Here is a 14,423-nt window from a genome sequence, read left to right as displayed (position 1 = left end):
TGTATTTGGTACTGGACATATTGCAGATGGAATGTTGGGACACTGTAAAGTCCTCTTCTTCTTCCATGAAACTCCATTCCTAATGGGGGGAACCATGCAGAAGTAGCAATTGGTAGAGTGATCGGTTGGCTCTCTGTAGATCATTGACCACAGATTGCCTCTTCCCATGCAACCACTGGGTAAGATGTGATGCACATCTATTGCAACATATGTGTGGAGCCCAACTCTTGTCCTAATCTCCTATTCTGCAGCCAAAATACAGGTTGTAGGCTTTCTTTATCACTGTAGGTTTGGGGGTTGGCGGTTTTTTGATTGGTTGCCCTAAGATGATAGAACGCTGAAGGCTCAATAGACTAGATATTGTAATAGATGAGCTACTAACCATGCAGGATGAAATAATAAAGACGCAATTTTTCTATAAGCCTGCATAAAAGGTGTTATAAGTAATTACAACCTCCTCTGGATCTTGAAAATTAGAGCCAAGCAGCAAATGTAAGCATCATATTCGTTTTCAGCACCACAACATTAGTTAAGTTCAACTTTTTTCGTCTCTGAACAAATTTGGCTATAGAAAAGTGTAATACACAAAGTGGGAAAAAAAATGAAATCCCTTTTTTTTCAGTATAGGATCAATATGGCCACCAATACGGTTCAGAAAGGGGTCCCCACTCAGCTTTTATAAGTTGTATTTATATGAGACTTTTTTTTTTTTTTACCCTGAGATTAAAACTGCATCAAAACCGCACGCTGTCTTACTGCAGTTTTGCCACGCATCCTTTGATCATGAGGTGCACAAATACTTGCCATTTGATGTGGTTTTTTAAGCATTTTTGGCCTTTCATTTAGAACATCTCTTGTCAGGCTGGGGCTGCACCATAACTTTGGCCATGACATAGGTCACATAGCCGAAGATCATGCTATGCCACTGCTTCACCGCAGCATGCAAGGGGTTGTTACTGCAACCCGCAAGAAGCAAAAAAAAAAAAGGTGACTTGTATTATGCAGATTCCTTTCCCAAGTCTTTGGCAAATCTTGCTCTGCAGATCTTCCATTTGGTGGACTCTGCAGCTTCGGGTAGATGTAGTGGCGGCAATTCCCAGCTTTATTTGAAACAGTAAAGCCTGAGACTGACCTGCGCACCCCCTTCCCCTTGATGACCCCTGACCTGGCCATTTCCCTGCTCTGTCACCAAGTCCAGTGACAAAGTGAACAGTCAGTTATTCCTAATGAGATCCCTGCATTGCAATGAATGGAAAACATTGATTTATCTCCTGTTAACCCTCTAGCCACACAAAACCTGGTTTGTCTAAGCTAACCTGGGGGTAAAGCGGCAAATCACGGCTCTACAAGGCTGACTGACTTTAGGTTGATCAAGTTTCATTGATTATCTAGTCATTTCCTATGGAAGAATGCAATCGTCATCCCCGGGTCATGTCGTAGTCACACCGGGCAACTAGTCGGGTGCGTCATCCCCGGGTCATGCCATAGTCAAACCGGGCAAGTGATCAAGTGCATCAGGCCATAGTCACACCAGGCGCCTGATCAGGTGCATCATCCTCGGTTCAGACCATAGTCACACTTGGTGACTGATTTGGTGCGTTATCCCCGGATCATGGCGTAGTCACACCAGGCGACTGATCAAGTGCGTCATCCTCGGGTCAGGCCATAGTCACACCTGGCGACTGATTTGGTGTGTTATTACCGGATCATGGCGTAGTCACATCGGGAAACTGATCAGGTGCATCATCCATGGGTCATGCTATAGTCATAGTGGGCAACTGATCGGGTGCATATGTGTTTTGCAACGTTCCAGTATGTTTTGTGTCTCAGTACCTCCCCATTTTCCAGCTCTGCTTGCTTTCAATGAACAGGTGCGTTAATTAAAATGTAATTATATCTCTGTCCTTTGGCTCTATGGTTTTACAAACTTAGACATAATGATTTTTTAGAATAAACATCAATGATCATTACATCCGTAGAAGCCGCTTCCAATGTTATTCACACGCGTCTAATGCAGGTTAGTTACGGGATGCCATATTGTCCTCCTTGTGTCAGTCTGCACTGCATGAATCAGGAGGCTCAGGATGATCATTAAGTTCTTCCTGGATTAGGCAACGCCTCGGGGCATGAGATTGTGGATTGTAATGTAGTTGAAATGGTAGGATGTATAAATTATAAATGTGATAATCATCTGTCAGGAATGCAGGGTCTCCTGAAATGGCCCTTTAATTATATGATTATATGACCTTTCCTAATTATTGACTGTTCCAGGCGAGTTATCATATGTTACAGAGAAGGGTCTCATTCCTGCTGCCCCCCATTCTTCCAGTCCTGAGACCCTGCTTTGTGTCCGTCTGCCTGAAGCCCTGCAGCTGGAGGAAGGTGACGTGTGCCTGGCACTGAAAGGGTGCATTCTTCATTCTGCCCAGGGAGATTACTGGAACAAAGCCCCTCTCCATTCTTCACATGCCTCCAAAAGTTCAGAAACTAATATGTTTTCCTACTGCTTGTTTAAACACAGTTAATGAAGCGGTGACCGGGATGTGAACCGTGATGGATCTAATCTGCAGTGTATCCGCATTGTATCTGCATGTGTTTGATCAGGAGTGTATCTGATCAGCATTGTATCTGTATGTGTCTAATCAGGACAGTATCTATGTGTATCTGATCAGCTGCGTATCTATGTGTATGTGATCAGGATACATGTTTGAAATCAGCAAAAGTATCTAATCAGCACTGTATCTGATCAGTATTGTATCTGTATGTGTCTGATCAGCAGTGTATCTTATCAGTAGCACTGTGTATCTAACTATAAGGCCGGGGTCACATTGCGTTATGGCAGTCCGTTAACGCTGCCATTGACCCCCATTATCAGGCTCATCGCGACGCATACCGTAAAGCAGCACGCGCTCGCTATGTGCCGTCATTCAGTGACGAAGCCTCGGACGTGGGCTGCAGCGTCTGAGGCTCCATCACTGCTAGCACAGATGAAGCATCTGCGCTAGCGGGTATAGAATAACACGATCGCGTTATGCTGTACCGTTAACGCAGCCCGTCAACGCTATGCGTTGAACGGGCTGGGTTAACGCAATATGAACCTAGCCTAAGTGTATCTAGCCAGCAGCAGTATATATGTGTATCTAATCTGCATCAATGTATCTGATCAGGAGTGTATATGTGGATATCTATTCCACAGTGTATTTAATCAACATTTTTTTCCGCATATCTTATCAGTAGGGAATATCTAACTACCTATGTCTGTGTTTCTAATCTTTGGGATGTATCTAACCACGCACTGTTTGTTTATATATAACCAATTTTACCTATTCAACAGTGTCTTATCAAACCTTCAGGGTGCTGGTGTGTATCTGATCTGCAGTGTCAGTGCGTTTCTGATCTGCAGCATCTGTGTGTATCTGATCTGCAGCGTCTGTGTGTATCTGATCTGCAGCGTCGGTGTGTATCTCATCTGCAGCGTCTGTGGGTATCTGATCTGCAGCGTCTGTGGGTATCTGATCTGCTGCGTCTGTGTGTATCTGATCTGCAGCGTCTGTGTGTATCTGATCTGCAGCGTCGGTGTGTATCTGATTTGCAGCGTGTGTATCTGATCTTCAGCGTCTGTGTGTATCTGATCTTCAGCGTTTGTGTGTATCTGATCTTCAGCGTCTGTGTGTATCTGATCTGCAGCGTCTGTGTGTATCTGATCTGCAGCGTCTGTATCTGATCTGCAGCGTCTGTATCTGATCTGCAGCATTTGTGTGTATCAGATCTGCAGCGGCGGTGTGTATCTGATCTGCAGCGTCTTTGTGTATCTGATCTGCAGCGTCTTTGTGTATCTGATCTGCAGCGTCTGTGTGTATCTGATCTGCAGCATTTGTGTGTATCTGATCTGCAGCATTTGTGTGTATCTGATCTGCAGTGTCTTTGTGTATCTGATCTGCAGCGGCGGTGTGTATCTGATCTGCAGCGTCTTTGTGTATCTGATCTGCAGCGTCTGTGTGTATCTGATCTGCAGCATTTGTGTGTATCTGATCTGCAGTGTCTTTGTGTATCTGATCTGCAGCGTCTGTGTATCTGATCTGCAGCATTTGTGTGTATCTGATCTGCAGCGTCTGTGGGTATCTGATCTGCAGCGTCTGTGGGTATCTGATCTGCTGCGTCTGTGGGTATCTGATCTGCAGCGTCTGTGTGTATCTGATCTGCAGCGTCTGTGTGTATCTGATCTGCAGCATTTGTGTGTATCTGATCTGCAGTGTCTTTGTGTATCTGATCTGCAGCGTCTGTATCTGATCTGCAGCGTCTGTATCTGATCTGCAGCGTCTGTGTGTATCTGATCTGCAGCATTTGTGTGTATCTGATCTGCAGTGTCTTTGTGTATCTGATCTGCAGCGGCGGTGTGTATCTGATCTGCAGCGTCTGTGTGTATCTGATCTGCAGCATTTTTGTGTATCTGATCTGCAGCGTCTTTGTGTATCTGATCTGCAGCGTCTGTGTATCTGATCTGCAGCATTTGTGTGTATCTGATCTGCAGCATCTGTGGGTATCTGATCTGCAGCGTCTGTGGGTATCTGATCTGCTGCGTCTGTGTGTATCTGATCTTCAGCGTCTGTGTGTATCTGATCTTCAGCGTCTGTGTGTATCTGATCTGCAGCGTCTGTGTGTATCTGATCTGCAGCATTTGTGTGTATCTGATCTGCAGTGTCTTTGTGTATCTGATCTGCAGCGTCTGTATCTGATCTGCAGCGTCTGTATCTGATCTGCAGCGTCTGTGTGTATCTGATCTGCAGCATTTGTGTGTATCTGATCTGCAGTGTCTTTGTGTATCTGATCTGCAGCGGCGGTGTGTATCTGATCTGCAGCGTCTTTGTGTATCTGATCTGCAGCGTCTGTGTGTATCTGATCTGCAGCATTTGTGTGTATCTGATCTGCAGTGTTTGTGTATCTGATCTGCAGCGTCTGTATCTGATCTGCAGCGTCTGTATCTGATCTGCAGCGTCTGTGTGTATCTGATCTGCAGCATTTGTGTGTATCTGATCTGCAGCGTCTGTGGGTATCTGATCTGCAGCGTCTGTGTGTATCTGATCTGCAGCGTCTGTGTGTATCTGATCTGCAGCGTCTGTGTGTATCTGATCTGCAGCATTTGTGTGTATCTGATCTGCAGTGTCTTTGTGTATCTGATCTGCAGCGTCTGTATCTGATCTGCAGCGTCTGTGTGTATCTGATCTGCAGCATTTGTGTGTATCTGATCTGCAGTGTCTTTGTGTATCTGATCTGCAGCGGCGGTGTGTATCTGATCTGCAGCGTCTGTGTGTATCTGATCTGCAGCATTTTTGTGTATCTGATCTGCAGCGTCTTTGTGTATCTGATCTGCAGCGTCTGTGTATCTGATCTGCAGCATTTGTGTGTATCTGATCTGCAGCGTCTGTGGGTATCTGATCTGCAGCGTCTGTGGGTATCTGATCTGCAGCGTCTGTGTGTATCTGATCTTCAGCGTCTGTGTGTATCTGATCTTCAGCGTCTGTGTGTATCTGATCTGCAGCGTCTGTGTGTATCTGATCTGCAGCATTTGTGTGTATCTGATCTACAGTGTCTTTGTGTATCTGATCTGCAGCGTCTGTATCTGATCTGCAGCGTCTGTGTGTATCTGATCTGCAGCATTTGTGTGTATCTGATCTGCAGTGTCTTTGTGTATCTGATCTGCAGCGGCGGTGTGTATCTGATCTGCAGCGGCGGTGTGTATCTGATCTGCAGCGTCTTTGTGTATCTGATCTGCAGCGTCTGTGTGTATCTGATCTGCAGCATTTGTGTGTATCTGATCTGCAGTGTCTTTGTGTATCTGATCTGCAGCGTCTGTGTATCTGATCTGCAGCATTTGTGTGTATCTGATCTGCAGCGTCGGTGTATCTGATCTGCAGCATTTGTGTGTATCTGATCTGCAGCGTCGGTGTGTATCTGATTTGCAGCGTGTGTATCTGATTTGCAGCGTATCTGATCTGCAGCATCTGTGTTTATCTGAGTTCCTTACACTTGCCAGTCCTACTCTAACATGAAAACCTCAAAAAGAGGAAAAAATCCGCCAAAAAATTCAGATACATCTGCACTAATCCAGGGTGCAGCGGACCCAAGTAAAATGGCAGCTGCACAGGTGCATAAATACCAAATGAAACAGCCAGCCTACAATCAGGGATTGGCCGTGTGGTACACCAGTGCAGAAGAAATAATCCGCATGTGGCAGTGTTCACACAGGGAATGCAGGGCTTCTGGCTCACAACCTCTTAGTAACACCATATAGGGGGGCTGCCCAGTGCCAACCAGAATGCATCCCGTGTGAACAGAGGCCACAAGTTTGCAGGACCATTTGGGCCCAACTGCACCCTGAAAGAAATATAAAAAGTGCACAAAAAACATATCAATATATGTAAGGTATTGGTTGATATTAAGGCCTTAATACGGAAGCTGGCAAGCTGCGTCAAAGTTCCTTACACTTGCCAGTCCTACTCTAACTCTGTGTGTATCTGATCTGCAGTGTCGGTGTGTATCTGATCTGCAGCGTCGGTGTGTATCTGATCTGCAGCGTCGGTGTGTATCTGATCTGCAGCGTCGGTGTGTATCTGATCTGCAGCGTCGGTGTGTATCTGATCTGCAGCGTCGGTGTGTATCTGATCTGCAGCGTCGGTGTGTATCTGATCTGCAGCGTCTGTGTGTATCTGATCTGCAGCGTCTGTGTGTATCTGATCTGCAGCGTCTGTGTGTATCTGATCTGCAGCGTCTGTGTGTATCTGATCTGCAGTGCGGGTGTGTATCTGATCTGCAGTGTCGGTGTGTATCTGATCTGCAGTGCGGGTGTGTATCTGATCTTCAGCATCTGTGTGTATCTGATCTTCAGCGTCTGTGTGTATCTGATCTTCAGCGTCTGTGTGTATCTGATCTGCAGCGTCTGTGTGTATCTGATCTGCAGCGTCTGTGTGTATCTGATCTGCAGCGTCTGTGTGTATCTGATCTGCAGCGTCTGTGTGTATCTGATCTTCAGCGTCTGTGTGTATCTGATCTGCAGCGTCGGTGTGTATCTGATCTGCAGCGTCGGTGTGTATCTGATCTGCAGTGTCGGTGTGTATCTGATATGCAGCGTCGGTGTGTATCTGATTTGCACGGTTCTCTCGGCTCCATCTTTCTCGGGGGATATGGCCACCATTGCGTTACATAGAAGGTAATCCCTCTGCTTTTCGGGGGTCTTGATTATCAGATTGGCAGTGGAGCCTGTCCCTCTCCCTTTGGGAGTCTAGGAAGGCCAGACATCTAGTCCTGTCAGATCTTCAGGGGGCTGATGTAAATCTTCTTGGTTTTGTTATTTGCACATATTGACCTCACGGCTCCTTCGTTCAGCAGATTATACCTGCAGTTTTCTCTCTCATTGGTAGCCACTATCCTGCATTGTGGACCTGTGCACGGGGCCGGTGGCAGAGTAGTAGAGGCGCCTCCAGGCAGCTTCTAAATTTAATCATCCATGGTTACCCTGCAGTGTACCCTGTCATTGGGGAAGTCACAGCGGTGGAGTGCTGCGTCCTGGCCTCAGGAATGCTGGGTGTTATTAACCCTTCCATGTCCTCTGTATATGAATCACCATCTGTACCCCAGGATAAGTCATATCGGATGGGATTCTCTTCCCAATGCCAGGCAGCTGCCACCAAGCTGCATGTGATATTGTAAGAGCCCCCATGAATGGTTCCCCGGCCCTCAGCCGTACACTGTATCTACAGCCCGTCTCTTCATTATCATCTGCACTGCATTGATTATCATTACCTCTCCAGGCCGAGCCCGTCAGTAAATCCTCATCACCCCTCCCAATTTCCGTTTGGGCTCCCTCAAGGCTTCAGGCCCGGCCTCGCTATATTTTTCTTCTCTTTTCTCAGCAGAGGAAATTATTTTTGGCCTTGATTTTTGACTTCTGCCTTGCGGATTGGAGATGTGTCTCTCATCGATAACCGCAGAGATTCCTCCGCTTCTGTCATGTGCGGCTCTCTAGACACCGAGTTACCGATAGCGGTTCACCTCGCCAAAAACAAATGGATCTGCAGTCCGAATGTGGACACGGCGGATTCTTATCTCCCCCGACATCATCTGTCAGGGAGGCCCTCATATGGACCAGACTGTCGGCCAAGCAGGGTGATATCAGCAGGACTTTCGTGTATGGGGGGTCTTATCTGTAAATACAAGAATATTTGTGCAAATGGACAGCAAGTGGAGATCTGTAGGAACTTATATGATCTGAGTAATGAATGACGTGCGTCTGCGATGTATAAAGCGCTCACTTCTTCCTTTTTTTGTGATTATAGGCTTCCACCTAAGCGGCACAGTCACGGAGCCCGCGATACAGTCGGAGCCGGAAGCCACCTATAAAGTGGCCATCAGTTTTGACCGCTGCAAAATCACCTCAGTGACCTGTGGTTGCGGCAACAGGGACATCTTCTACTGTGCCCACGTGGTGGCGCTCTCGCTGTACCGAATCCGCAAGCCAGACCAGGTCAAACTGCGTCTTCCCATTTCAGAAACCCTCTTCCAGATGAACAGGGACCAGCTGCAGAAGTTTGTCCAGTACCTGATCACGGCGCACCACACGGAAGTGCTTCCCACCGCCCAGAAGCTGGCCGACGAGATCCTGTCCTCCAACTCGGAAATCAACCAAGTGCACGGTAATGACCCCCGTATACAGGGAGGGTCCCGTCCACCGGCCTCCTGGCCTGTCTTACTCAACCTGATCCTCTTCCCACAGGGGCCCCCGATCCCACGGCCGGAGCGAGTATTAACGATGAGAACTGTTGGCATCTGGATGAAGAGCAGGTCCGGGAGCAGGTGAAGCTCTTCCTGTCTCAGGGAGGATATTACAGCTCCGGGAAGCAGCTCAACTCCATGTTTGCTAAGGTACGTGTCCATTCACACCGCAGCACGAGATCAGATGATTGGTGAGGTTTCATCGTGATTGAATATATCGCGTCCTACAGGTGAGAGAGATGCTGCGGATGAGGGACTCCAATGGTGCCCGCATGCTCACCCTGATTACAGAGCAGTTCATGGCGGACCCCCGGCTGGCACTGTGGAGACAGCAGGGAACGGGGATGACCGATAAGTGCCGACAGCTTTGGGATGAGCTTGGTAAGTTGTCTTCAGTACCCTACTTCCGCCACATCTGCCCAACACCTCATGGGGACAGTAAAGCAAGGAATAAACAAATTATTTTCCATTCTGTCCAATGCTTTCCTCCCCCCAGATATGTACAGCCGCTTATCTTTTGCCCCTATAATGGCTCTGTATATTGGAGTTGAGGGCCCTGAAGCAGCGGACAGCAATCCTGATGTGTGACTTGCGATGACCACAGCTCGGAAGTCTTTGTCTCACAGTCCTCTTTTTTGGGTCCCTCTTTAGGGGCGCTCTGGGTCTGTATCGTCCTGAACCCCCACTGCAAACATGAAGAGAAAGCCTGTTGGCTGCGACAGCTGAAGAAGTGGAATGACATGGACGTGTGTCCGCTGGAGGATGGAAATTATGGCAACGACCTACCTAACATCACCAACGCCCTCCCTCAAAGCAACGGTCACGGTAAGGGCACAGGACTCTGCAGAAAAAAAAAGCTAAGATTTCAACTTTCTAGTAAAATAGAAAATTCTGCAACTTCTTAACACTTCACATTTCATTCTGTGTATGAACATCCACAACTACAGGCTGTCAGAACATGATGGGAGTTGTGGTTCACCACAGGTGGATAGCTCCAGGTTGCAGACCTCTCATCTAGGGGATGTCTCCTGCTGAATCCTCCTGCGACCACCTGTTGTCTTCTCTCGTCTCCCCAGGTGTTTTTCACATTGTGCAAGAAGTGAAGTGTGGCGCTTAATAAACCTGCAGAGCTTTTTTTTTTTCCTGAGAGCACTTTTGTGACCTCAGCAATCTCATCCTCCCCCCAATCATCTGATGAGCCGCACAAATCAATGTCTGAGGCCTCGTCAGACGCACTTGTCCTGATTGCCCTGTGTGCCGCGCTCTTGCTAGGAGGACAGGAGGTTGATTAAAGCTCAGCATTTACTTCCCTGTAGAGTTTTCTTCTGTTTAACTCTTCCACTCAGACAAAACTTATTCCTGTTCTGTGACTAAAGGCTGAGGATGTGAGAGCGACGCTCCTGCCGCATGCCGAGACCTCCTCTTAAGTCAAAGCCATAAGACGTGGTCCATTACGTAATGTAGCATGTCTTTATGTATGAGTTAGTTATCCATATCTTATCCATCACTGATCCCAAGTTACATCCTGTATTATACTCGAGAGCTGCACTCACTATTCTGCCGGTGCAGTCACTGTGTACATACATTACATTACTGATCCTTAGTTACATCCTGTATTATCCTACAGAGCTGCACTCACTATTCTGCTGGTGCAGTCACTGTGTACATACATTACATTACTGATCCTGAGTTACATCCTGTATTATCCTACAGAGCTGCACTCACTATTCTGCTGGTGCAGTCACTGTGTACTTACATTACATTACTGATCCTGAGTTACGTCTTGTATTATACCCCAGAGCTGCACTCACTATTCTGCTGGTGCAGTCACTGTGTACATTCATCATTACATTACTGATCCTGAGTTACATCCTGTATTATACTCCAGAGCTGAACTCACTATTCTGCTGGTGCAGTCACTGTGTACATACATTACATTACTGATCCTGAGTTACATCCTGTATTATACCCCAGAGCTGCACTCACTATTCTGCTGGTGCTGTCACTGTGTACATACATTACTGATCCTGAGTTACATCCTGTATTATACTCCAGAGCTGAACTCACTATTCTGCTGGTGCAGTCACTGTGTACATACATTACATTACTGATCCTGAGTTACATCCTGTATTATACCCCAGAGCTGCACTCACTATTCTGCTGGTGCTGTCACTGTGTACATACATTACTGATCCTGAGTTACATCCTGTATTATACCCCAGAGCTGCACTCACTATTCTGCTGGTGCAGTCACTGTGTACATACCTTACATTACTGATCCTGAGTTACATCCTGTATTATACCCCAGAGCTGCACTCACTATTCTGCTGGTGCAGTCACTGTGTACATACATTACATTACTTATCCTGTACGGATCCTGAGTTACATCCTGTATTATTCTCCAGAGCTGCACTCATTATTCCTTCTGCTTTAGGAAAAGACAGCTGTTCCCCTGTATTTAGGGGCTCATTCATCAGACGGGGCATCCAGCAGCGCCCTTAGACATTGATCAGTAACATTATCAGGATCTGCTGTACGTTACAGACATCCCCAGAGTTATTTTGCAGTGGTGACTTATATTCCTGTCTCCTCTTTACTTGTAGACTCTTTGGTGCGTCCGCGGAGGACCGTGTTCACCCGTGCAATTGAAGCCTGTGATTTGCACTGGCAGGACAGCCACCTGCAGAGGATAATCAGCAGTGACTTCTACCTGTCGCCTGCCTGCCAGAGGGATGGCGAGAGTCTGCTCTTCAACTCCCAGGGACAGCCCCTGTGGCTGGGTGAGTATAGGGCCTATCACATGTACAGGACCTTTGGCAGCAGCGGGTGAGGCTGTGGTCCTGCTCCCCTTGCATCAGGGCATGTCGTGTTCTGCCGGCCATAAACTTAGAGATTGCTCCCCAGTCTGATTAGCATCCAGTATCTTGTGAGATTGGGGAAAATGCACATAATATGACGGATTTTCAGGTAGAAAATTGCCTTGTCCCTCTTATCAGACGTTACGTTTATGTATAATTTTATTTTTTACATTTAGAACACGTTCCTACAGCGTGTGCAAGAGTCGATGCCCTGCGATCCCACGGTTATCCCAAAGAAGCTTTACGCCTGGCAGTCGCCATAATAAGCACCTTGAGGTTACAGCAACAACGGCAGCTGGAGATCTACAAGCAGCAGAAAAAAGGTGAGTGACACTGATCACTGCCGACATGTGACTTAGTTGTACCGAGCAGCCTGGGCACAAAGATTGGGCACATGTTTATGGCACTGGGTGACTGGTGTAAGTTTGTAGCATTGGGTGACTGTGTGACACATTTATGGCACTGGGTGCTTGGGATTTGAGTATTTACACTCCGGGTGTTTGGCCTTTGGTCATCGTATGGCACCTAGTGCATAGGCTTGAGATTGCTGTATGGCACGGAGTTGCACCTTTTATCGGGAATCGTTGATCTCCTGGTAGAGACATTTCTGACTTTCTTATTCCCTCAGAACTGATTCAGAGAAACACAACTACAATCACCAATCTGGAGGGATGGGTGGGTCACCCGCTAGACCCCGTTGGATGTCTGTTTACCACTCTGACAGAAGCGTGCCGTGTGGATGAAGAAAACACCATGGAGGTAACAGGTGAGAAATCCTAACAACCCTCCAGCCGGGGTCTGCTCAGGCCGGGTGAAGTGCCCCTATAGCTGACCATGCTTAGTGCTTGATGACTCCCCAGTCACATTTATGTTTTTGCTCTTCATTATGGCGGCTTTGTGTTTCTCTTTTCCCTTTACAGAAAGCAGCGAGTCTCAGCGCCCAAATTACCAACATGTATGTGTTCCCAACGACTCCATGGAGAACGGAGAATCCTACCTTTCCTTGGCACTGGAGGTGGCGCTGATGGGCATGGGGCAGCAGCGACTGATGCCTGAAGGGTTGTATGCACAGGATAAGGTGTGCCGCAACGAGGAGCAGATCATCGGCCGCCTGCAGGAACTGGAGCTGGATGCCGTGCTGGTCCAGACCCTGCGCAAACAGTGCATACTGCTGCTGGAGGGTAAGAGCGCCATCCTCTGACTCTAGTGGGCACAGTATCCAGTCATTTGTTCATTAGTGTAGAATAGTGAGGACCAGGAACGGAGTCTATCACCTGACGAAGCAATGACAATTTCTTACTCTTTCAGGAGGTCCGTTCAGCGGTCTGGGAGAAGTCATCCATCGAGAGAGCGTCCCCATGCACACGTTTGCCAAATACCTCTTCTCTGCATTGCTGCCCCACGATGCGGACTTGGCCTATAAACTGTCTCTCCGTGCTATGAGGTAAGTGCACGGAGAGGGTATGAGATTAATGCGGTAGTTCACATGACATGGGGACAATGTGGGGGGCACCGAAGATGGCGTTGTTCATTAGATGCTCATCTACAGGAATGGTGTGAGTGTCCTTGCCAGATTTTATTTCACTTCATTGCTAGCATCATTGTGTTCTTCAGGCTCCCGGTGTTGGAGAGCAGTGCCCCCTCAGGCGATGTATCCCATCCTCATCACATTGTGTCTGTGGTGCCGAGCCGGTATCCTCGCTGGTTCACCCTGGGGCACCTGGAGTCACAGCAGTGCGAGCTGGCCTCCACCATGCTGACCGCGGCCAAAGGTGAGAGGCTGCTCCCCCTAGTGGTGAAAATCAGACTTGCATTTAGAATTAATAGATTTTTGTTTCATTCCTTTGTTCTTTCATGATCTCTTCTTGCTGTCAGTGAATTGAAACATTACTCTTTACAGCCAGAGATTAACAACCTGTGCAAAAACTGGGCAGCACAAATCTCTCTCCTCTGCCATAGTTTATATGCAGGTTTTACAGTTACTACATTCACCTATGCGGTCATTGATTGCATTCACTTCTTATGACCTTGACTGACATGACATTTTCTCCTTTCTGCAGGTGACATGCTGCGACTCCGCACTGTTCTTGAAGCCATACAGCGGAACATCCATTCCTCCTCCCTGATCTTTAAGCTGGCGCAGGATGCCTTTAAGATCGCCACGCCAGCTGACAGCAGCTCGGACACGACGCTGCTCAATGTCGCCTTGGAGCTCGGGCTGCAGGTAAGAACTGGCGCCACTTCTTCACCTTCCTGACTTAATGATACAGTGTAACCCCTTTTAGAAATATATAAATCATTGACTCCCTCCACCTTCAGGTCATGAGAATGACGCTCAGCACCCTGAACTGGAGGCGCAGGGAGATGGTGCGGTGGCTGGTGACATGTGCCACGGAAGTTGGTAAGTCGTGTTGGCCATTATACGGAGTGCGGCATGTGATAAGACATCGTTGACTTCATACATGCGACTGCGGCAGGAGTCTGTACCAGTGGGACAAGGGCCCGAATGTGGTGGAGGTTCTTGTTCTACTCTGTATACAGAAAATTTATAAAATATGATACAAATACACAATTCCAATGTTTACCATATATCATGTAATAGATTAAGTGCAGTATTACCTGAATATCGCACACCCCCTGGTGGAAAGGATAGAAAAAAGTGGCATTTTCTTCTTTCCCCTCATCCTCACCCCCACAATTCCTCAACCCATCGAGTATCTTCATGTTTTTACTTGACGTATGTTTGCATATTTTCAAGCTGCCTTTCCTTTCATATATTAAATAATCCAACTATAT

The 14,423-nt window shown here is 47.4% G+C and overlaps 1 protein-coding gene across 1 annotated transcript in view; it reads left to right on the top strand.

Moving 5' to 3' along the window:
• ZSWIM5 (zinc finger SWIM-type containing 5) overlaps nt 1-14,423 on the top strand; it is a 60,648-nt gene that overhangs the window by 40,470 nt on the left and 5,755 nt on the right. Inside the window, exons 2-13 of the mRNA XM_073544426.1 lie at nt 8,334-8,690; nt 8,771-8,919; nt 9,000-9,150; nt 9,421-9,594; nt 11,373-11,549; nt 11,804-11,950; nt 12,256-12,393; nt 12,548-12,808; nt 12,936-13,071; nt 13,242-13,399; nt 13,688-13,851; nt 13,947-14,028. Coding sequence (XP_073400527.1) covers nt 8,334-8,690; nt 8,771-8,919; nt 9,000-9,150; nt 9,421-9,594; nt 11,373-11,549; nt 11,804-11,950; nt 12,256-12,393; nt 12,548-12,808; nt 12,936-13,071; nt 13,242-13,399; nt 13,688-13,851; nt 13,947-14,028 — 2,094 coding nt within the window. The remainder of the gene's footprint in view (nt 1-8,333; nt 8,691-8,770; nt 8,920-8,999; nt 9,151-9,420; nt 9,595-11,372; nt 11,550-11,803; nt 11,951-12,255; nt 12,394-12,547; nt 12,809-12,935; nt 13,072-13,241; nt 13,400-13,687; nt 13,852-13,946; nt 14,029-14,423) is intronic.

The sequence above is a fragment of the Dendrobates tinctorius genome, unplaced genomic scaffold (assembly GCF_039654945.1).
Source record: "Dendrobates tinctorius isolate UK_male_01 unplaced genomic scaffold, ASM3965494v1 ptg000138l, whole genome shotgun sequence".
Classification (NCBI taxonomy): Eukaryota; Metazoa; Chordata; class Amphibia; order Anura; family Dendrobatidae; genus Dendrobates; species Dendrobates tinctorius.
Note: the sequence above shows the minus strand (reverse complement) of the source record. Positions and strands in the feature narration are given on the sequence as shown.